The sequence below is a fragment of the Hemibagrus wyckioides genome, linkage group LG28, assembly GCF_019097595.1.
Source record: "Hemibagrus wyckioides isolate EC202008001 linkage group LG28, SWU_Hwy_1.0, whole genome shotgun sequence".
In the NCBI taxonomy this organism is placed as follows: Eukaryota; Metazoa; Chordata; class Actinopteri; order Siluriformes; family Bagridae; genus Hemibagrus; species Hemibagrus wyckioides.
In genome coordinates this window covers 16620318-16644152 of record NC_080737.1, presented here as the reverse complement: position 1 = coordinate 16644152, position 23835 = coordinate 16620318, and the positions used below count along the sequence as shown (strand labels likewise).

At 40.7% G+C, this 23835-nt stretch overlaps 4 protein-coding genes across 10 annotated transcripts; all 4 read left to right on the top strand.

The window, feature by feature from the left end:
• The first annotated feature begins 1317 nt into the window (after nucleotides 1-1317).
• On the top strand, nucleotides 1318-7062 carry fktn (fukutin). The gene is made up of 10 exons (XM_058383365.1): nucleotides 1318-1476; nucleotides 1748-1944; nucleotides 2369-2425; nucleotides 2832-3032; nucleotides 3330-3607; nucleotides 3708-3840; nucleotides 3981-4110; nucleotides 5575-5708; nucleotides 6134-6258; nucleotides 6529-7062. The coding sequence occupies exons 2-10, from the start codon at nucleotides 1843-1845 to the stop codon at nucleotides 6740-6742; spliced, it is 1374 nt and encodes a 457-aa protein (XP_058239348.1). The 5' UTR covers nucleotides 1318-1476; nucleotides 1748-1842; the 3' UTR covers nucleotides 6743-7062.
• A 659-nt stretch (nucleotides 7063-7721) lies between these two features.
• On the top strand, nucleotides 7722-23393 carry LOC131348429 (UDP-glucuronosyltransferase 2C1-like). 7 transcript variants are annotated; one of them, XM_058383364.1, is made up of 7 exons: nucleotides 18629-19062; nucleotides 20194-20545; nucleotides 21501-21649; nucleotides 21896-22027; nucleotides 22294-22381; nucleotides 22454-22673; nucleotides 22831-23384. In XM_058383364.1, exons 1-7 carry the CDS (start codon nucleotides 18667-18669, stop codon nucleotides 23111-23113), a joined length of 1620 nt encoding a protein of 539 aa, XP_058239347.1. In that variant the 5' UTR covers nucleotides 18629-18666; the 3' UTR covers nucleotides 23114-23384. The 7 variants fall into 7 exon arrangements, with proteins under 7 accessions (XP_058239344.1, XP_058239342.1, XP_058239343.1 ...); XM_058383361.1 differs by lacking the exons at nucleotides 18629-19062; nucleotides 20194-20545 and adding an exon at nucleotides 7722-8557 and having other exon boundaries at nucleotides 22831-23388; XM_058383359.1 differs by lacking the exons at nucleotides 18629-19062; nucleotides 20194-20545 and adding an exon at nucleotides 10952-11765 and having other exon boundaries at nucleotides 22831-23386.
• LOC131348433 (UDP-glucuronosyltransferase 2A1-like) lies at nucleotides 8579-10816 on the top strand. The gene has a single exon (XM_058383367.1). It carries the CDS (start codon nucleotides 8896-8898, stop codon nucleotides 9436-9438), a length of 543 nt encoding a protein of 180 aa, XP_058239350.1. The 5' UTR covers nucleotides 8579-8895; the 3' UTR covers nucleotides 9439-10816.
• Nucleotides 11792-17105, top strand: LOC131348432 (UDP-glucuronosyltransferase 2A2-like). The gene has a single exon (XM_058383366.1). It carries the CDS (start codon nucleotides 12765-12767, stop codon nucleotides 13662-13664), a length of 900 nt encoding a protein of 299 aa, XP_058239349.1. The 5' UTR covers nucleotides 11792-12764; the 3' UTR covers nucleotides 13665-17105.
• Nucleotides 23394-23835: the final 442 nt, after the last annotated feature.

Here is a 23835-nt window from a genome sequence, read left to right as displayed (position 1 = left end):
AATGATAGACAACGAGGCCACGCCTTCTTCGATATGAATGATAGCCACACCCCCTTCATTGAGACTGACAGGAACAGAGGCAATGCCTGCTTCAGTAGTCCTGACAGACGCATAGATCACACCTTCAATATGAATGATATGAATGACAGACACAAAGGCCACACCCCCTTCACTGAGATTGACAGTAACAGAGGCCACACCTTCACTATGAATGAAAGACACAGAGACCACGCCCCCCTACACTGAGACTAACAGGAACAGAGGCCACACCCCCTTTCACTGAGACTGATCTGATTGTTTACTGTATGTACGGTCACTTCTGTCCATTCAGTAAATTACTGATTTTCTAAACTGTCTTCATGTAGTCATGTAAAACTCGTTCTGTTAATCTTTAGGACAATGTCATAAGACGTTATTGTATTCACATACGTCAATTCCCAGAAGGGACAATTCCCATAAGCACCACACAGTTTAATTATTTTATATTTTAATGACCTAAAAAAATCCAATGTACGTTATATGGCTTCAGGTCTTCAGGATAGGATCTTTGTATGCTGTAGCCTTACAATTTCCCTTCACTGGACCTAAGAGGCCCAAAACGGTGCCAGCATTAACAAACAAGGTCCATGGTCCAAACACATGGTTTGGCCCGGCTGGCAAAACACATTTTTTTAAACAATTAATTTTAATTAATCATTTTCCATCACCAAATAGCACATTAAAATGTTTCTTATTCAGTTTTAAAACCCCAAAAAGATGTTTGTTATAGTTTCTAAGAGCTTATGTTTTAGTTTATATATTAGTTCGAATCCTACACACAGCGATTTGGAATGATCCGTTTCCATGGGAACACGTCACGGCATACTCAAGCACCAATCAGAATTGAGCAGGCTCGTATAATAAAAAAAACAAATATGTTGTTTATTGTTTATTAGTTTCACTTTCGTGTTTTATACAATATTATATATAAGAGTAGGTACAATATATTGTAAATATATTTGAGTATATGGTAAATAGGGTGTATAGAAAGAATAGATTCGGATTCTCATCCTGGCCGTTCACGAGGACTTGAAGGCGTCTTGAGGCAATACTTGGCTTTGGCGCCATCTTGTGGCAAGACTATAAAATACAAAAATAATTAAAATACAAATAAAGAAAGCTTCTCAAATAACAATTGCATTTCGGATGACGAATAAACTGAACGAATTTATTTAAAGGCTAAAACCATTACCAATTTTTTTATTACACTTTTAATATGCATGTGCCGGATTTTCGCATAGATATTTTTATTTTTCAAAACGCGTTTCAGGCTATTTGTCCTACGCGGCTGCCGTCCGTTTGTGTCCTGGGGACAACAGGGATCTGCAGAATTAAATTATGATCTAGCAAGGCTGAAAAATATACATTTATGTATAAAATAATGGAATTTATCTAACCCGGATAAATATAGACTAATATTACATACTCTTCAGATGAGTAAGTAGACAGAACGTACAATATTTACAGTGGTGCATTTTGCAGGCGTTGTTATTTTAAGTGTTGTGCTAGCTAGCTAGCTAGTAGTGGCAGTGTTTGTTACGTTAATGTGCACGCGCCGTTAAACAACAAATATTTTTATATATAATTCATGCACATGAGGCGGGATACCATCCAAAGATACAGTTGATCTGTTGGAGATATTGTTAATATTACTATTGAGAAGAGAATATATTAATTATAATTGTGTGTGTGTGTGTGTTTGTTTCAGAGCTCCATGCAGCCATCAGCCCATGTGTCCAAGCATGGTGAAGGAGTCAGCCTTATGGCACAGCCTGTCAGGATCACATACAGCCAGACTCACTCATGGCCAGAGTGAACAAGTCCGCAGTGCTGCTGCTGCTCATCACAGCCAGCTCCATATTCCTCCTGTTTCAGCTCTACTACTACAGACAGCACGCTAACAAGGTGAACAACATCCACAAAGATCATCTTCTGACGCACACACACACATACATGAGGTTTAACACTCGCAGAGAAGTCCAGAACATCTCTAAGGGCCAATAATGAAGGCAGGATACAGTGTCCTGACTTAGGGATGATGTAAAAGACTTTAACGAAAAATAACGGATAAAACCAGTGGACAAAACAGAGTTTCTACAACCACAGTGATGCTCGCTGTTTGTCAGAGGAATAACGTAAACATGGTGATCAGATTGCTATACTATTATTAGTGTAAGTTTATTAGTGTGTTTCATTTTTGATGATTTTATGACACAATGCTAAGCCCACAGCCTTGCCCTTCCCTTATTCCCTACCTACGTTCGATCCTGTACAAGACTATTAAATGAAACTTCATTTGAGTTTTAAATGAACTGTACTCTATCCACAGCATGGGCTTCAAGCACCGAGCGGTAAAGGTTACCCAACTGGGAAGGAGGCGCAATGGGTGAGTGAAAATGTTAGAATATATTAGAGTATACATAATCATATGTTATTAGAATGTTTCTTTTCTAATACAATACCGAAATCTTGCATATCGTCCATTTTTGAACAACTAAGGATTTTTGAGTGATTTTTATTTTATTTTTGAAGCACTTCATGTACAGGCTTACAGTCAAAGAAAAGCAATCTTTTCGATAATGAGAGATTTTAGGTTCAATTTATTGTAGGTTTTAGGGTTTAGAAAAACACTCCAAATAGCTAATATATTTTTTTTCCCAAAATAAGCAATTTCCAAAATGTAAAATGAACAGTTACACCAGTGTACAATAATCTTCTTTTGCAAATAAAATGCTTTCCAGATGTTTACACCTGTGCATTTATCCTCTGTTCATATTTTGCCCTGATCACAGCATTTAGTGAAAAAGTTCCTTGGTCTGGCCCATAAGTTCAACCTGCCTGTGTTTCTGGTGGACACGGCGTCTCTGAGCCTGCTTTCCCAGGATGCCATTCTGCTCAGGGACAGCCAGATGAAGGAGCCTCACTGCACCTTTCTGTGCACCCACAGGGACTTCGTCACCTTTGGCCTGCTCGGAAACCTCTGGAAGTATGACGTAAGGATCGCATCCGAAAAATGTCAACACAGAAGTTTTTTTTTTCTTTCTTTCTTTTTATGCCATGCTTAGATGCATCACAAACAAATAAAAAATAGGTCAGTTTGAATAAGATTAACATGGATTACATGACTTAATAAAAAAAGACAATTATAAAAATCTTTTGCTGACATTTCAAATGAATTTAGTAAAAAAACAGACAATGAAGAAAGCAAATTGAAAAACATGGAGTAGTGGAGTATTTCTCTTAAGTAGAAGAGTGTAACCATGCTGACTCTCCCCTCATGGCTCCCGCAGGCTGGCCTCATGGAGGCTGCAGAGGAACGTGGCCTGGAGCTGCTGGAGATCAAGGGTAAAGACCCCAGGTTGGTCAGCATGGACGACCTGTCAGGACGCGACATTCCTCTGCACCTGCTGTTCCGCTTTAATGGCCATCTGGTGCATGTAGTCGTGCTGTACGAACGAAGCGGCAACTACCTGTGGCACGGGCCGCTCAGGCTCCGAGGCAGCATGGACCGCACCTTCGCTCCCTTCAGGAACCTGGAGTTCGGCCGCTACGCCGGGGCCTACAGCAGGTACTGACTGAAATCTTAGATCAGACTCCTGGATAAAAAAAAAAGTTTAATTCTGCAATTTGATACGCAAGCTGAAATCTTGACTTGTGTCCTTTTCCAGGCCAGAGCTTATTCTGACCACTCTGGATGGGCTTGATGTGCGGATCCCCAAAAACTTCTCTCACTTCCAGAGCGAACATTCCAACAGCCGCTTCCTGGAGTGCAGATATCGAGAGGCAGCGGCCTTTTACCAGGTTAACGTCTATAATTTTGTTGAAGAAATAGAATTTTAACAGTGTAGAAGATTTTAAAGGAATAACAATGCTTCTTGAACCCTACTACATTATATACTCCTACACCTACTGAGGTATAAGTGAGCGTCTTCTCTTCCCAGCTGTATCCAGACGACACGTCACCTGAGGCCATGGACTTCAGAATGAAGGCAAAGAGTCTGCTTCACCTCGCCGCTCGAGTTCTCAGTGGGCTCCAGGTTCCGTTCTGGCTGAGCAGTGGTACATGTCTCGGTGAGGAGTCGTTAGATCTAATTGTTAAGATACACTATATTGTCAAAAGTTTTGGGACACCCCTACAAATCATTGAATTCAGGGGTTGGGCTCGGCCCCTTAGTTTCAGTGAAAGGAATTCTTTATGCTTCAGCTTCATACCAAGACATTTTGGACAATTTCATGCTCCCAACTTTGTGGGGATGACCCCTTCCTGTTCCAACATGACTGCTCACCAGTGCACAAAGCAAGCTCCATAAAGACAAACTCAATGAGTGAGTTTGAGCACAGAGTCCTGACCTCAACCCCATAGAACACCTTTGGGATGAATTAGAGTGGAGACTGTGAGCCAGGCCAAAACCGGGACGTCTGCCTTTACATGCACATGAATGTAATATGGAGTCGTCCCGCCCTTTGCAGCTATAACAGCTTCAACTCTTCTGGGAAGGCTTTCCACAAGGTTTAGGAGTGTGTTTATGGGAATTTTTGACCATTCCTCCAGAAGCGCATTTGTGAGATCAGGCACTGATGATGGACGAGAAGGTCTGGCTCGCAGTCTCCACTCTAATTCATCCCAAAGGTGATCTATCAGGTTGAGGTCAGGACTCAGTCAAGTTCCTCCCCACCAAACTCGCTCATCCATGTCTCATGGGAGCATGAAATTGTCCAAAATGTCTTGCTATGAAGCTGAAGCATTAAGAGTTCCTTTCACTGGAACTAAGGGGCCGAGCCCAAGCCCTGAAAAACAACATCTGAATTCAATGATTTGGAGAGAGGGGTGTCCGAAAACTTTTGGCAATGTAGTGTAGGATTAATTCAAATCAGTATTAATTGTTCTCTTTGAAATTAGACAGTAATATTCCTGGCGCTAGATGAGCTTACCTGATGTTTAGTGCACTGATGTATAAGAAATAAAACACATGAGTGAAACACATGAGAGAAAACACATGGAGTGATTATAGGAATATAATCAGTGTGTAGTGTGGACAAACAAAGCAGAGTTACTGTTATCACCTCAAAGATGATTATTTTCCAATAACAGCAGTCCTCGAGGTGTGTTCCTCTTATATATCACACATATTTGCCAGTGATTACACATCATACAGCTTTTAACTTACCAACCTCGCCTTCCCTCCTTACCAAGAAACCAGAAAGCACAAAGTCCTCTGTCCTGAAGACTGACTGTTCCTGGAGACTCCTTCCATAAATGTCAAATTAAAAGTCTTCTTCTTACACGAATACTTCACCATATCAAAGCTGATGTGTTTTATTTTGTTAAATAACAAGGTTTATTATTAGTCTCCGATTACGTATACTGTAGAAGTCCCTGTGAATTCGCTGTTGCTATAGTAACAATAACACATCAGAATAAGTACTTTTATACTGAGTATACCGTTTTAATAGACAATTAATCAGTACCTCCTGACCATTCAGATTCAACACCGCAGTAGGTTTAATATGATACTTATCTGCTTCGTGTCGCAGGTTGGTTCCGGCAGTGTAACATCATCCCCTACAGTAAAGATGTAGACCTGGGCATCTGGATCAAAGATTACAGGCATGATATCACACAGGCATTTCAGAAGGCTGGACTCTCCCTCAAACATAAGTTCGGAAAGGTATACTTGTGTCACCTGATGATCCTGAGTAATTAAATGGAAATGTATTTTCTGGGAGAAACGATGAGGTCTGTACAGATCGGGAAATATCTGATGAATTGAGATGGAGTTATCAGAGCTATTCAGTTCAACTGCTCTTTACAATTACATCAGAATGTCTTAACATTGCTATTAATATCTTTATGTAGTACTCAGAAGCTTCATCTTTACCATCTGACTCCTTATACAAGTGCATCACATAAGCAGTAAAAAATCTTTATTAGCTTATGTGTTGTACTTTTATAGGGATGGCAATAAATTCTCCACCACTCAGAGTTCATCAGCACTGCGATATAATCAGCTGTACCATACATCATCATCATCTAGCTCATCTTCTAACTGCCCTTGGTTCTGACTGATGCTTCATCGATCTGTCTCGCATGCAGATAGAGGACAGTCTTGAGCTCTCCTTCCAAGGCCTGGATGTAAAACTGGACATCTTTTTTTTCTACGAGGACGGCGACATCGTTTGGAACGGAGGCACACAGGCGAAGAGCGGCAAGAAATTCAAGTAAAATGTTTAAGGAGCTTTTATGCAGGTTTTGAGAGGTAGATGTAATAGACTCTGCTCGGGATGGTGCGTTATTTAGAATTTTCGTACATGCAAATGCACTAATTCTTTCTAGGTGACGGTTATGGGATGGTGCAGTTTTATTAGTTTCCCACATATGAGGAACAATTTGTTATTCTATGTATGTTGTTGCAAATGATGATAATCGGATCTCTTCTAGATGTTCTCTCTAATTCCACGTGATCTGTTGTGTCTCTGTTTCCATCTCAGGTACGTCTTCCCCCGCTTCAGCCTGTGCTGGACGGAGCTGCTGGAGCTGAAGGTCCGAGTACCCTGCGAGACTCTGGACTATGTGACTGCAAACTACGGGCCGGACTGGAACGTTCCGGTCAAGACCTGGGACTGGAAGAGCTCACCGCCGAACGTGCAGGAGAACGGCGTGTGGCCCATCAAAGAGTGGGACGACGTCATCCTGGTCAACTGAGGCGGGTGGGAAGTCTATTCATCGATAGTGTGTAGTGTAGAAATGGTTTCTGGTATGAAATACACTAAAAATGAAGGACATACTGGGACGTAAAGCAGAAAAGAAAACACTGTATTTCCACACTGTTTTGAAAAACCCCTAATAACATAAGAATAATTTAAACCTTAATGCAGGTCCTTTTGGATTTTTCTGTAAAATGTGAAGTTGTGAGAAGCTGCCATGATCTACTAAAAAAAACTGCGATGGTCATATTACTCTAACTTCCTGTCTGAAATGGTAAACTTGTGATTTTTCTCTTCAATAAAACCGCTGCACCAGAACCGAAACTGTAACCCAGGTCCTTCTTCATTCCCATGTGGGAAAAAATAAAATAGTCCAGGATGGACGCAGCACTGTCATTACTTCTCATCACACATTTTATTCAGATCAGACTGTTTTTTAGCCCAAGGCTGAAGCCGTGGAGGTGATGACTGATCTCATTAATCCGGTATTCTCAGTCCTCAGTTTTCTAGTCATGTTAGAGCTTAAGAAATTTGATATTATGTCATTTAATATGTATATATTTATTTATATAATACATGTAGTTGTGTTATATATGCATTATATAATAAAACACAATGTGGTTTACTGTTATAGGACTGTTTTTAATTTGTTAATATATGATATGCTGCTAAATACGTATGCTCGGTTATATGCTTTCATAACATAACTTAGTCTGGAGTCGCCCCAGAATACGTTGTCATTAGCACATAATTTGCACTGAGTCAACATTATTAAACAAATTCATGGTGATTTTCAGATTAACTTTGCATTAATAATGTGTAAATGCTTCACAGCTCACCCTTCACTGCCTTTATTTCAAGTCGATGGAGGAATTAAACGTTTGGCAAACATAAATCGGCCCTTGCCCTGCGAGTCTGTGTGTGTGTGTTTAATGTGTATTTGCAGACAGTGGTTAATGAACCGTTTATGTAATATTTATTAGCATGCTGCTCACTGGATCTCCGGCTTGGATACAAGTGCTGTGAAGACTGACGTGCGACTCACAGTAAGAGATCTGTATAAGATATTTTGCAGCCATCATGAGAGCACGTGCGATATCTGCTGTCCATCTTCTTCTCCTGCTCAGTCTGAGCCACAGTCCACCCTGCACGATGGCAGGGAAGATCCTCGTCTGGCCTGCGGATTTCAGCCACTGGTTCAACATCAATGTCATCATAGAGGAACTCGTAGCCAGAGGACATAATGTGACGGTCGTGACCCACAGTGCTACATCTTCTGTCAAGACGGAGCAGTCTCAAGGCTACAATGTGGAGATCATACAGGTGCCTTACACCAAACAGGACGTTTTTAATAATTTAGACACAATGTTTAAGTACTGGGTGAATGAAGTGCCAAATGACAACCTGATTCAAGGCTTTCTGAAGATAAAGGAGATCATTGATCAAACCACATATAAGAATCAGGTGTTGTGCAGGGAGCTCTTTGCACGTGAAGATCTGCTGGAGAAGTGGAGAAAGGAGCGGTTTGACGTTGTTCTGACCGATCCCATGTATATGTGCAGGTCACTTCTGCCTCTAAAACTAAACCTGCCGTTTATCGTCAGTTTAAGGTTCAGTTTTGGGAATTCTATGGAACGACTCTGTGGGCAGCTGCCAACACCTGCCTCATATGTTCCAGCGGTCAGCCTGGGCTACAAACATCACATGGATTTCTTACAGAGACTGAAAAACGTGCTGTTTAATTTCTTTCAGGATTTTCTCTTCGTATTTCTGAATGCGTTGAAGTGGGACCCTTTTTATACAGAGGTCATGGGTAAGTGAAGATACTAGTTTTTTTTAATCAGAACGAGGTTCCTGAAAGTGCTTTTGTACTCACTGTGAAACTTGGCATGAATTTGTACATTTCACTTTACTTTAAGCTCCATTCCTGGTAACTGCACAGGTTTGTAAAGGTTTATGAGGACATATAAATGATTTCACTCAACATGAAGAATTGTAAATAAGAAGGTAAGGAGGTTTTAATGTACCCTGAAATAATATGTAGTTGATAATTATGTGCAACATTAAAATCCTATTAAAAATACACACCGATCAGCCATAACATTATGACCACTGAAAGGTGACGTGAAGAACACTGATTATCTCCTTATCATGTCACCTGTTAGTGGGTGGGATATATTAGGCAGCAAGTACACCAAGCAGGACGTCATTAACAACCTGGAAAACTTTATACAGTACTGGATATATGATGTTCAACATGACAACATAATCCAGACTTTGCTGAAGATCAAGGAGATTGTGGATGAGACTACAGAGCAGAATCACGCACTATGCAGGGAGCTTTTTGGACGTGAAGATCTGCTGGAGAAGTGGAGAAAGGAGCAGTTTGAAGTCCTTCTGACAGACCCCATGTTGATGTGTGGCGATCTCCTGGCTTTAAAACTCAACCTGCCGCTCATCATCAGTCTGAGGTTCAGTTTTGGGAGTTCTATGGAGCGACTCTGCGGGCAGCTCCCAACACCTGCCTCTTATGTTCCGGCGGTCAGCCTGAGCTACACGGATCAGATGGATTTCCCACAGAGAGTGAAAAACGTGCTGTTTAATCTCTTTCAGAACTTTCTGTTCACACTTCTGACCACGTTAAAGTGGGATCCTTTGTATACAGAGTGTATGGGTAAGTCAAGATACCAATAAACAATCTCATAAATATCCAACATTCCTAGTCACCTCCATTTTTGTTAACTTGTTGAGGTCATTGAGGACAAATATAAATGAAGAATGGTAAATGAGAAGGTATGGAAGGAAGTGACCTGTAATACAGTATAGTGTGAATAATGTATAATTATAGATTATATGGAGTATTCACAAGCCTCTACGAATCGAGTCGTTACTATAGAAACGATAACATACTGTACAAGTGTATTGATATGAAATTGACAGATTTGCTGTTGTAGAAAATTATTCATCGACTTCTGACCAATCAGAATTGATTCAAAAATTCTGAAAGATATTTTGAATTCCAAAAAAATCAAGGATAAGGGAAATGATTTATAATCAGTCGCACTCTCCTGTGTCACCCAGATAAGGACAGGTTCAGTTTTGAGTCTGGTTTCTCTCAAGGTTTCTTCCTTCCCACTTATTCATTAATCCTGAATTTATACATTTTACTCTAAAGCTACTTTGTGACGATGTCCATTGTTAATTGCACTATACAGAGATTTTCTGCATACAGTCATTATTGCAGTAATACTTCTTCCACCCATAAAATCAGAGGATTCAAGGTCATGATGAAGCAACGTTACAGGACAAAGTTATTCTTAACTGTGGTGGATTGTGCAACTTTGGAAGGTTTTCTTCTTCTTTTCTTTTTTTAATCCTTCCTTTATTTACATTTACAGCATTTTGTAGACGCCCTTATCCAGAGCCACGTACATTGTACCATTAGTCACATGTTTCCTCTAAAGTTTGCTGCATGAGCTCAGATGTCTGACTCTCCAGCCAGAATGGGTGTGTGTCAGAGAGCTACGCTCTGTATTCTGTTCATGCTGGGTCTGAGACAGTGTGCTTCAGCAGGCAAGATCCTCATCTGGCCTGCAGAATTCAGCCACGGGCTCAACCTCAAATCCATCATAGACGAGCTCATAGCCAGAGGACACAGCGTGACAGTTGTCACTCACAGTGCCACACCGTCTATAAAGACAGAGCAGTCTCCGGGCTACAGTGTGATAGCCAGATAGCCTGTTTTTAATCTGTTAATACATAATGTGCTGCTAAAAAATAATGTGCTGCATAAAGCTCTTTTAAATTAAAAAAAAAAATCCACAGACAATGTTTTCTACAGACATTTAGACCTGTACGTATGCTCGGTTATATGCCTTCATAACTTCCTCGTTAGCTTAGTCTGGAGTCGCCCCAGTATGTGTTGTCATAATTTGCATTGAGTCAACATTATTAAACAAATTCATGGTGATTTTCAGATTAAGTTCAACATTTGCATTAAAACTTTGTAAACGCTTCACAGCTCACCCTTCACTGATTTTATTTCAAGTTTAACATTGATGGAGGAATTAAATGTTTGGTAAATATAAATCGGCCCTTGCCCTGTAAATCTGTGTGTGTTTGTTTAATGTGTATTTGCAGACAGTGGTTAATGTCTTATCCATGGTTAACCGTTTCTGTAATATTTATTAGCATGCTGCTCACTGGATCTCCGGCTTGGATAAAACTGCTGTGAAGACTGACGTGTGACTCACAGTAAGAGATCTGTATAAGATATTTTGCAGCCATCATGAGAGCACGTGCGATATCTGCTGTCCATCTTCTTCTCCTGCTCAGTCTGAGCCACAGTCCACCCTGCACGATGGCAGGGAAGATCCTCGTCTGGCCTGCGGATTTCAGCCACTGGTTCAACATCAATGTCATCATAGAGGAACTCGTAGCCAGAGGACATAATGTGACGGTCGTGACCCACAGTGCTACATCTTCTGTCAAGACGGAGCAGTCTCAAGGCTACAATGTGGAGATCATACAGGTGCCTTACACCAAACAGGACGTTTTTAATACTTTAGACACAATGTTTAAGTACTGGGTGAATGAAGTGCCAAATGACAACCTGATTCAAGGCTTTCTGAAGATAAAGGAGATCATTGATCAAACCACATATAAGAATCAGGTGTTGTGCAGGGAGCTCTTTGCACGTGAAGATCTGCTGGAGAAGTGGAGAAAGGAGCGGTTTGACGTTGTTCTGACCGATCCCATGTATATGTGCAGGTCACTTCTGCCTCTAAAACTAAACCTGCCGTTTATCGTCAGTTTAAGGTTCAGTTTTGGGAATTCTATGGAACGACTCTGTGGGCAGCTGCCAACACCTGCCTCATATGTTCCAGCGGTCAGCCTGGGCTACAAACATCGCATGGATTTCTTACAGAGAGTGAAAAACGTGCTGTTTAATTTCTTTCAGGATTTTCTCTTCATATTTCTGAATGCGTTGAAGTGGGACCCTTTTTATACAGAGGTCATGGGTAAGTGAAGATACCAGTATCCGTTTGTGACATTTTTTTTAATTTATCAAAACGAGGTTCCTGAAAGTGCTTTTGTATTCACTGTGAAACATGGCATGAATTCGTACATTTCACTTTACTTTAAGCTCCATTCCTGGTAACTGCACAGGTTTTTAAAGATTTATGAGGACATATATGATTTCACTCAACATGAAGAATTGTAAATAAGAAGGTAAGGAGGTTTTAATGTACCCTGAAATAATATGTAGTAATAATTATGTGCAACATTCTGAGTTGATTCTACAGAGCATAAACCTTTCATGTATTTATCTACCATTAATTATAATCCTGTTGAAATACACACACTGATCAGGTATAACATTATGACCACTGAGAGGTGAAGTGAATAACACTGATGACCTCCTCATCATGGCACCTGTTAGTGGGTGGGATATATTAGGCAGCAAGTGAACATTTTGTCCTCAAAGTTGATGTTAGAAGCAGGAAAAATGGGCAAGCGTAAGGATTTGAGCGAGTTTGACGAAGGGCCAAATTGTGATGGCTAGACCACTGGATCAGAGCATCTCCAAAACTGTGTTCTGCTGGGAAACCTTGCGTCCTGCAATCCATGTGGATGTTACTTTGACATGTACCACCTACCTAAGCATTGTTGCAGACCTTGTACACCCTTTCATGGAAACAGTATTCCCTGATGGCTGTGGCCTCTTTCAGCAGGATAATGTGCCGTGTCACAAAGCAGAAATGGTTCAGGAATGGTTTGATGAGCACAACAACGAGTTTGAGGTGTTGACTTGTCCTCCAAATTTCCCAGATCTCAATCGAGCATCTGTGGGATGTGCTGGACAAACAGTCCCATCCGTGAAAAGGAAGTGTTTATATTAATGTGGATTAGGAATTTATATGCTAATTAAGCACAACCCTGCTCACCAGGTGACACATATATCCAGACCCTAGTTAGCTCTGAAGGTGAGTGAAGTGTGAGCTGATCATCCTTCCGTCATGAGTGTATGTGAGAGATCTGCTCTTTGCTGTCTCCTTCTGCTCGGTCTGATCCAGACTCCGCTGTCTGTAACAGCAGGGAAGATCCTCATCTGGCCAGGAGAATTTAGCCACTGGCTCAATGTCCATGCTATCATGGACGAGCTAATCGCAAGAGGACACAACGTGACGATCGTTACCCACAGTGCTACACCGTCTATAAAGACAACTCAGTCTCAGGGCTACAACGTGGACATCATACAGGTGCCTTACACCAAGCAGGACGTCATTAACAACCTGGAAAACTTTATACAGTACTGGATGTATGATGTTCAACATGACAAGATAATCCAAACTTCTCTGAAGATCAAGGAGATCTTGGATGAGACTACAGAGCAGAATCACGCACTATGCAGGGAGGTTTTTGGACGTGAAGATCTGCTGGAGAAGTGGAGAAAGGAGCAGTTTGACGTCCTTCTGACAGACCCCATGTTGATGTGCGGCGATCTCCTGGCTTTAAAACTCAACCTGCCGCTCATCATCAGTCTGAGGTTCAGTTTTGGGAGTTCTATGGAGCGACTCTGCGGGCAGCTCCCAACACCTGCCTCTTATGTTCCGGCGGCCAGCCTGAGCTACACAGATCAGATGGATTTCCCACAGAGAGTGAAAAACGTGCTGTTTAATCTCTTTCAGGACTTTCTGTTTATGATCGTGACTGCAGTAATGTGGAATCCTGTGTATACAGAGCTTGGGGGTAAGTCAAGAAACCATCTGGTGATGATATTAAGTCATTCACTTTACAAGGAAATGCAAGTCCATAAAAGTTCATATTTAAGACTCTTAGAGCCTTTAGAGCCGACAGGTTACAAAATGCACTCAAGGTATCATTTATGTGGTATCTTTTATGTAAGTCAAAAGTAATAGCTACTACAACAAGAGGCTGATATTAAGATTTCTGAAAAATATATATGGATTATATGGAAATAATAACATATTTGAATTCATGCATTAAAGCTAACCTTATAAAAACATTTATCCACACCTTCTGAACATTACAGAGTGTGTACCTGATGAAGGGACTCATCATGATGCACTTTACAGCCAAAAATGTCGCTCTGTGTGATTGTACTCTAAGTGCATCAGGAGTATGGGTTCTGAGGACAGTCTGGCCGGAGTCCCTGCTGGATCCCAAGCTTTTCGGGTCTCAGATCCTTGCAGAAAAAATTATTTATTTAATTATTATTAAAATTATCCATCAGTCTGTTTTTGCTTGAAATGCTTACTGAGCTGCTGTGGTTCAACTGGTTTGTAATTGGGGTTTTTTGTTATTGTTAAGCACTCACCACTGTGGATGTTTAACACGACAAATCACTGAGCATACTCTTAATCATGATATTTTATTGCTCTACTCTCTGGTGGTCTGCTAGATCAGAGTCCAAAACAGCAGTCCTTGCTGAATTAATCCTGTTAAGATTTAACATTAGCATATAAAGGTTTTTTCCGACGTAAGTGAATAGTTAACCATTTGGGCTAATGAGTTCTAAAATCCCCTGATCATTGTCCATTTACCCATTCACGCACCGCTAATCTAGAATTCAGTCCAGTGTGTCATATTTCACCCAAGCATCTTTTGTATCTACGAGGACTAAGGCATTGTTAACGAACCTGCTTTCTGTTCACACTTCTGACCACGCTAAAGTTAAAGATCCTTTGTATACAGAGTTTATGGGTATGTCAAGATACCAGAGCCCATTGTCAAGTGGGACACTTTTATTCAGGATAAACAATACATTGATGCAACGTTACAGGACAAAGTTACTCTGAACTGTGGTGAATTGTGCAGCTTTGAAAGCTTTTCTTTTTTTAATCCTTCTTTTATTTACGTTTACATTTACAGCATTTTGTAGACGCCCTTATCCAGAGCCACGTCCATTGTACTATTAGTCACATGTTTCCTCTAAAGTTTGCTGCATGAGCTCAGATGTCTGACTCTCCAGCCAGAATGGGTGTGTGTCAGAGAGCTACGCTCTGTATTCTGTTCATGCTGGGTCTGAGACAGTGTGCTTCAGCAGGCAAGATCCTCATCTGGCCTGCAGAATTCAGCCACGGGCTCAACCTCAGATCCATCATAGACGAGCTCATAGCCAGAGGACACAGCGTGACAGTTGTCACTCACAGTGCCACACCGTCTATAAAGACAGAGCAGTCTCCGGGCTACAGTGTGATAGCCAGATAGCTTGTTTTTAATCTGTTAATACATAATGTGCTGCTAAAGCTTTTTTAAATAAAAATAATAATAATCCACAGACATAATGTTTTCTACAGACTTTTAGACCTGTACGTATGCTCGGTTATATGCCTTCATAACTTCCTCATTAGCTTAGTCTGGAGTCGCCCCAGTATGTGTTGTCATTAGCACATAATTTGCATTGAGTCAACATTATTGAACAAATTCATGGTGATTTTCAGATTAAGTTCAACATTTGCATTAAAACTTTGTAAACGCTTCACAGCTCACCCTTCACTGATTTTATTTCAAGTTTAACATTGATGGAGGAATTAAATGTTTGGTAAATATAAATCGGCCCTTGCCCTGTAAATCTGTGTGTGTGTGTGTGTTTGTTTAATGTGTATTTGCAGACAGTGGTTAATGTCTTAACCATGGTTAACCGTTTCTGTAATATTTATTAGCATGCTGCTCACTGGATCTCCGGCTTGGATACAAGTGCTGTGAAGATTGACTTGTGACTCACAGTAAGAGATCTGTATAAGATATTATGCAGCCATCATGAGAGCACGTGCGATATCTGCTGTCCATCTTCTTCTCCTGCTCAGTCTGAGCCACAGTCCACCCTGCACGATGGCTACTGTTGCTCAAATTGCTGAAGAAGTTAATGCTGGTTCTGATAGAAAGGTGTCAGAACACACAGTGCATCACAGTGGGTCATAATGTTATGGCTGATTATTATCCAAATAATTACGGAGCTCAAAGCCTTGTCGATAAAATCATCCATCAGTCTGTTGTTCCTAAAATTATTTACTGAGCTGCTGTGAAATTTAGTTAAAAGGGTATTGCAAGAACAATGCACTTAATACAGACACTTTTGAGTGCCAGTTGGTTTGTAATTGGTGTTTCTTTGGGTTCTGTCTGCTTGGGGGTAAGTAAAGAAACCATCAGATGATGATATTAAATCATTCACTTTACAAGGAAATGCAAATCCATAAAAGTTCATATTAAAGACTCTTAGTCCTAGAGCTGACAGGTTGCACTCAAGGTATCATTTATGTGGTATCTTTTATGTAAGTAAAAAATAATAGCTACTTAAGGGAAGCTTTTATAGGAAAACAAACAACAAAAGGCTGATATTAAGGTTTCTGAAAAATATATATGGATTAAATGGAAATAATAACATATTTGAATTCATGCAGTAAAGCTACATTTATCCACACCTTCTGAACATTACAGAGTGTGTACCTGATGAAGGGACTCGTCATGACGCACTTTACAGCCAAAAATGCTCTGTCTGATTGTACACTAAGTGCATCAGAAGTACGGGTTCTAAGGACAGTCTGGCTCCCCGCTGGATCCCAAGCTTTTCGGGTCTCAGATCCTTGCAGAAAAATATTTCCATCAGTCTGTTTTTGCTTGAAATGCTTACTGAGCTGCTGTGGAAATATTTGTTAAAAGGGAACTCAAAAATTTCCATAGCTGAAAACACTTCAGAAATGGTGTCAGCTGGTTTGTAATTGGGTTTTTGTTGTTGTTGTTGTTGTTGTTGTTGTTAACCACTCACCACTGTGGATGTTTAACATGACAAATCACTGAGCATACTCTTAATCTTGATATTTTAAAGTTCTAAAAATCCCCTGATCATTGTCCATTTATCCATTCATGCACCGCTAATCTGTTGGTGCTGAAGGAATTCAATCCATTGTGTCATATTTCACCCAAGCATCTTTTGTATCTACGAGGGCTAAGGCATTGTTAACGAACCTGCTTTAGTAGGATTTTTTTCCTCCTTGCAGTGTTAATGAATGAGTTACAAAATCTCTTGGTGTTCCTGGTCATAGCATAGTAGGATTTTTAACACAATGGATTAAGAGACTGGTATAATGTTCTACAAGGCACTTTGAGTTGTTTATCCTGATCGTGCTTATTAGCTTATAAATGACCTTGTACTACAACTAATGCGGATTGGGAAATAATGTGTGAAGTTCATCGTAACCTGTGGAACAGGTAGGGTCAAAGACCAAAGATCTACAGTGTTTCTTATTTGCTCTTTATGGTGGATTGTGTAAAGGTATACGACGCATATAGATTCATGGTCTCTCGCAAGCCATTTGTTTAGTCACTGTTCTCTGAAGGTGAGTGTGTGAGTTCAGAAGCGTCCATCATGAGCGCGTGTAAGAGATCTGCTCTTTGCTTTCTCCTCCTGCCCGGTCTCATCCAGACTCCGCTGTCTGTAACAGCAGGGAAGATCCTCATCTGGCCAGGAGAATTCAGCCACTGGCTGAACGTCAAAGTGGCCATTGACGAGCTCATAGCAAGAGGACACAACGTGACGATCGTTACCCACAGTGCTACACCGTCTGTAAAGACAGCTCAGTCTCAGGGCTACAACGTGGACATCATACAGGTGCCTTACACCAAGCAGGACTATATTAACAACTTGGAAAACTTTCTAAAGTACTGGATATATGATGTTCAACATGACAACATAATCCAGACTTCGCTGAAGATCAAGGAGATCTTGGATGAGACTACAGAGCAGAATCACGCACTATGCAGGGAGCTTTTTGGACGTGAAGATCTGCTGGAGAAGTGGAGAAAGGAGCAGTTTGACGTCCTTCTGACAGACCCCATGTTGATGTGTGGCGATCTCCTGGCTTTAAAACTCAACCTGCCATTCATCATCAGTCTTAGGTTCAGTTTTGGGAGTTCTATGGAGCGACTCTGCGGGCAGCTCCCAACACCTGCCTCTTATGTTCCGGCGGTCAGCCTGAGCTACACGGATCAGATGGATTTCCCACAGAGAGTGAAAAACGTGCTGTTTAATCTCTTTCAGGACTTTCTGTTCACACTTCTGACCACGTTAAAGTGGGATCCTTTGTATACAGAGTGTATAGGTAAGTCAAGATACCAAGTGGGACACTTTTATTCAGTATAAACAATCTCATAAATATCCAACAATCCTTGTCCTTCATTTTTAATAACTTGTTGAGGTCACTGAGGACAAATATAAATGAAGAATTGTAAATGAGAAGGTATGGAAGGAAGTGACCTGTAATACAGTATAGTGTGAATAATTATAGATTATATGGAGTATTCACAAGTCTCTACGAATCGAGTCGTTAATATAGAAACGATAAAATACTGTACAAGTGTGTTGATATGAAACTGTCAGATTTGTTGTTGTAGAAAATTATTCATCGACTTCTGACCAATCAGAATTGATTAAAAAATTCTGAAAGATATTCTGAATTCCAAAAAAATCAAGGATAAGGGAAATGATTTATAATCAGTCGCACTCTCCTGTGTCACCCAGATAAGGACAGGTTCAGTTTTGAGTCTGGTTCCTCTCAAGATTTCTTCCTTCTGGCTTATTCATTCTATTCTTTATAAAGCTACTTTGTGACGATGTCCATTGTTAATTGCGCTATACGAAGATTTTCTGTATGCAGACATTATTGCAGTAATACTTGTTTTCTAACTCCACTCATAAAATCAGAGGATTCAAGGTCGTGATGATGCAACGTTACAGGACAAAGTTACTCTTAACTGTGGTGAATTGTGCAACTTTGGAAGCTTTTCTTTTTTTTAACCCTTCCTTTATTTACATTTACGTTTACAGCATTTCGTACACGCCCTTATCCAGAGCCACGTCCATTGTACTATTAGTCACACGTTTCCTCTAAACCTCAGATGTCTGACTCTCCAGCCAGAATGGGTGTGTGTCAGAGAGCTACGCTCTGTATTCTGTTCATGCTGGGTCTGAGACAGTGTGCTTCAGCAGGCAAGATCCTCATCTGGCCTGCAGAATTCAGCCACTGGCTCAACCTCAAATCCATCATAGACGAGCTCATAGCCAGAGGACACAGCGTGACAGTTGTCACTCACAGTGCCACACCGTCTATAAAGACAGAGCAGTCTCCAGGTTACAATGTGGACATCGTAGAGGTGCCCTATACCAAACAGGAAATCGTCGATACCTTGGACAGTATGTTAAAGTACTGGATGTATGACCTGCAGAACGACAACCTCATCCAGGTTTTTCTAAAGATTAAGGAAGTCATGGACACGAGCACCGAACAGAATCAGGTAATGTGTAGGAAGCTTTTTGCGCGTGAAGATCTGTTGGAGAAGTGGAGGAAGGAACAATTTGACGTTCTTCTGACAGACCCCTTGTACATGTGTGGGGAACTGCTAGCACAGAAACTCAATCTGCCGTTCATTATCAGTCTGAGGTTCAGTTATGGCAGTGTCATGGAGCGTCTCTGTGGTCAGCTTCCAGCACCACCGTCGTTCGTCCCGGCAGTTGGTCTGAGCTACACGGATCATATGGATTTCCCACAGAGACTGAAAAACTTTTTGTTTATTCTCTCTCAGGATATACTGTTTAAACTTATTGTCAAGTTAAAATGGGACAACATTTTTACTGAATTCCAAGGTAAATAAAATTCAATTTGCATAAGAACCGAAAGAAATGAATGCAGCATGCACATTACAAAACATGTACCTTCATGTTACACAAGTATGGGAAACAACCTCAAAGTCTAGTTCCTATTATGTTTGATGTGAAAACAGGAGCTTTGGATTTAAAATATCAAATGTACCTCAGTGTAGTGAACCGTAGTGACCTTTGTTCTAAAGCACTTGTTCTTTACTGCATGTTTGAAGGTGTGAGGTAACTCTAGATAAACAAATAAGCATTTATCTGCTTTAGTTACAGCTTCAAGCATACACTGATAGCAGTGTGTGGTCTTAAGCCATTCATTAACTGTAAATAGAGAAAAAACAGGTTTGACAACCAACATGTTGTGACCAGATATTCCTGTGTCTAGAGACTTCATTTCCTTTGCTACGACGATGAGAAACACAGCTTGCACGTTGGTAATTCTGCTGCTGAGCTTGTCTGAAACGGCTCACAGTGGCAAAGTGTTGGTGCTTCCTGGTGAATACAGTCACTGGCACAACATGCGTGTAATTGTTGAGGAGCTCGTGGACCGGAATCACAACGTGACCGTTCTGACACACTCTGCTTCACCTACATTGAAACATGGCCAAAAAGAGCGGTTCAACTTCATGTCTTTTCAAGTCGACATAGATGAAGAGGAGGCGCACGGTTTTTCCGAAAACCTCATAAATCTCTGGATGGATCAAAACATCACCGGGTTTCGGAAGCTGGCCGCGATTTGGGACGTGATGTCCGGCATGTTGCGTTATTTAGAGGTCGTGTGTGATGGAATGTTTAAGAAAGATCTTGTGACTTTACTGAAAGAGTCACACTTCGACGTGCTTCTCTACGACCCCATGATGCCGTGTGCGGACTTGCTGGCAGATGTTCTTGACCTGCCATTTGTGCTGTCTCTCCGGATCACTTTTGCATATACTCTCGAGCGACTCTGTGGGCAGATGCCCGCTCCGCCGTCTTATGTACCTGCGGCCTCCACTCAGGGGCATCTCACTGATCACATGGACTTTACAGAGCGATTAGAGAACATGCTACTATACATCATACACACGGCAATGATCAAACTTCAGACAATGTTAAGCTTTGATAAACAATTCACCAAAATTATGGGTAAGGTGTGGTACAGCTGCTTTTTTATTTATTCGTAACTGCTCAACAGGTTCATCCTAAACTTTTTATCGTATCTCTGAATACTCAAATGTACATCAAACCCTGAAGATTGTTGCACAGCCAACCGTCAACTCGGAAAAGTAATCTATTAGCCAAATAGTCATTTTTACTATAGCTAAAACAAACAAAAAAATATCTTAAGATATCACTATTTTGTTTGTGCACCAAAGACATACATCAAACTGCACTGCAATCAGCAGCTATACACAGGCTACAAATGACATATTCACCTTCATTACATTTTTTATAGGATACACTGATGTGACAAAATGTAGTTCAATTTCCGTGTCACATTTCACTATTTAAGTTTTCTGCTAATTCCTAAAACTGCCCTGGTGCCTCAGCTGAAACTGTTGAGTCTGGAACTCGAGGTGAGCGTGACTGAAACATTTTCTGGGAGTCTCCAGCATCCATCAGTAGTATCCAAATATTATCTGGACCATCTCCATTGAGCTGGAAGGTGCTGATTTGACTAAACTAGCTGAGCGGTGTGTATATATGTAGAATATGCAACCCGCTGCTCCCAAAAAAATGTTTGTTTTTTTTATCTTTAAAAGACAATAAAATAACTGCAGGAATGGAGTAAAAGTGGGATTTAAAAACACACACCTCTTGCACATAATTAATTCAGTAAAGCAAAAGAAATAAAAAATAGACTGTAATAAAAACATAGTCTTTGCTTTTGACCATAGAACAGCGGCATTTTAAGACTAACAAAGGAGATATAACCTGCTTTACAGTCTGCTGCATCTTCTTACCATCTTTTTCTGTTTGTTTTTTTTTCCACTGCCCCAATTTGTAAATAATTTGTCCACTTCTAATACACTGACCATGACATGAATTTCTTTCTAATAATGTACTCAATGATACAAAGATTTGTTCCTGTACTTCACAGGCAAACCCACAACACTATGTGAGACTATGGGCAAAGCTGACATCTGGTTAATCCGAACTTATTGGGACTTTGAATTTCCACGGCCGCTCCTCCCAAACTTCAAATTTGTCGGTGGATTACACTGCAAACCTGCAAAACCTCTACCAAAAGTAAGCTCTCTCTCTCTCTCTCTCTCCCTCTCAGTATACTTCCCTGACCTTTATGACATATCTTTGAGAGATTACAAGCCTTTTTACTACATGATTAGCTTGTGTGTGTGTGTGTGCAGATTTCACCCCTTTCACCTATATTGCAGACTGTAATATGGGTGAAAGGGGGGAAATCAGCTGTCAGTCAGTTGATGAATAGGATTATGTATCTGTTTCATTAATAATTCTGTTTTTTGTTTTTTATAGGAGATGGAGGACTTTGTCCAGAGCTCAGGAGATGATGGGATTGTAGTGTTTTCACTAGGCTTCATGATAAAAAACATCACCAAAGAGAGAGCGAACACCATCGCTTCAGCACTCGGACAGATTCCCCAAAAGGTCTGAGTCTACACCATTAGGGAAACACATCTTACACACCTACAACACTCTCGTAGAGTGTTTCATTGATTCTGAATGTTTTGAGGATGGCTTTTTATTGTGTCAGTTCCTGGGTTTCCTCTGGGTTCTCCAGTTTCCTTCTACCTTTTAAAGAAAAAAAGGTCAATAGGCAAACTGGCTACTCTAAATTTCCAGTAGATGTTGATTTAGACCAGGATAAGATCACTCTGTAGTTCCTCAGATCTGAATCCTGTGTGTAATTTCAGGTCTTGTGGCGATACACTGGCGAGAAACCAGAAACTCTTGCTCCTAATACAAGAGTCTATGACTGGATTCCTCAGAATGATTTACTAGGTAAGGAACATTTGTTTGTTTAATATTACATTCTGTTGAAGTAAATAAATCACTAATGATTTGTATCTTCAGGACATCCTAAAACCAAGGCCTTCATCACCCATGGAGGGACTAACGGTATATATGAAGCTATTTATCATGGAGTTCCCATGGTGGGTCTGCCACTGTTTGCTGATCAGCCTGACAATGTAAATCACATGAAAACCAAAGGAGCTGCTGTGATGCTTGACTTCAACAAAATGAATACTGAGGACTTGAAGCAGGCTCTCAATGACGTCATTAACAATCCATCGTGAGTGGAAGAATTTGATTGAGCATATCAATATGACTCACACCTCACCTCATACCTGTATACTCACACCTTTCTGATATGATATCAAATTATGGTTCCAAAATTCAGACAGAAAAGTCATTTATAAGATTTCTTGTTATTCTATTTCTTTCCACAGCTACAAGGAGAGCATTATGAGGCTATCCCGAATCCATCATGACCAACCGATGAAGCCACTAGACCAGGCTGTATACTGGATCGAGTATGTGATGCGCCATAAGGGAGCCAAGCACCTGAGGGTTGAAGCCCATAACCTCACGTGGTATCAGTACCACTGCTTGGACGTTGCTGCCTTTCTGCTTTCTGTAATTGCACTAGTCGTGTTCATCTTTGTGAAAACGTGCAAATGGCTCTTCCGGAAATGTTGCAGAAAGACAGCAGCAAAGAGCAAGAAAGAGTGAGGCATGTGTAGATGAACGTGTCAATAATTACTGTGACATACATTTTAGGAATAAGGCACTGCATTAAATGTACACTGTACAATCCAGAGTTTTTCTCTATTTAAATAGTACAGCAATTATGTCCAGATTCACTTTTTCCAACACACTTGAGAACAAAGCAATTAAACTGGTATTTTTTTAATCCGTATCAGTATAGTGTATAGTATGTATAATGTGGTTTGCTTTTTAAATAAAGATTGAAAATAAAGATTTTTTCATTGAATTGCTGATAAAGTAAAATTGTCTGTTCTCTCTCTTTTAATCATGCAAGCAGAAAAGTTTGAGTGTTTGCTTTTCCTCACCCCAACTGCCCGTTTAGGAAGCTTCTCCTCCTTCCTTGACTTCTTTGTTCTAACCTTGTCCCTTAATCCCAGTTTCTCCTCTTCATACCCAAACCTTCCCTCATACCTGCCGTCTTAATCCCAATCCTCTAAATACTCCCCAATACTGTATAGCACAGGAAAACTCCTCCTCCTTCTTTGTATATCTCAGCGTGTTAGAAAGCTGGAGTCAGAGATGATACAGTGGTGCAAAAAGGGTTAAGGGCCTTGTTTAAGGGCCCAGATTAACCCTAGTAACCCTAGGGGAGAAAACCCCCATTAAGCTTACTGTTCTTCTTTGAGGGTGTGAACAGGTAAAGATAAAACGCAGTCCAGTCAGTCATCTGTAATATCAATGAGGAC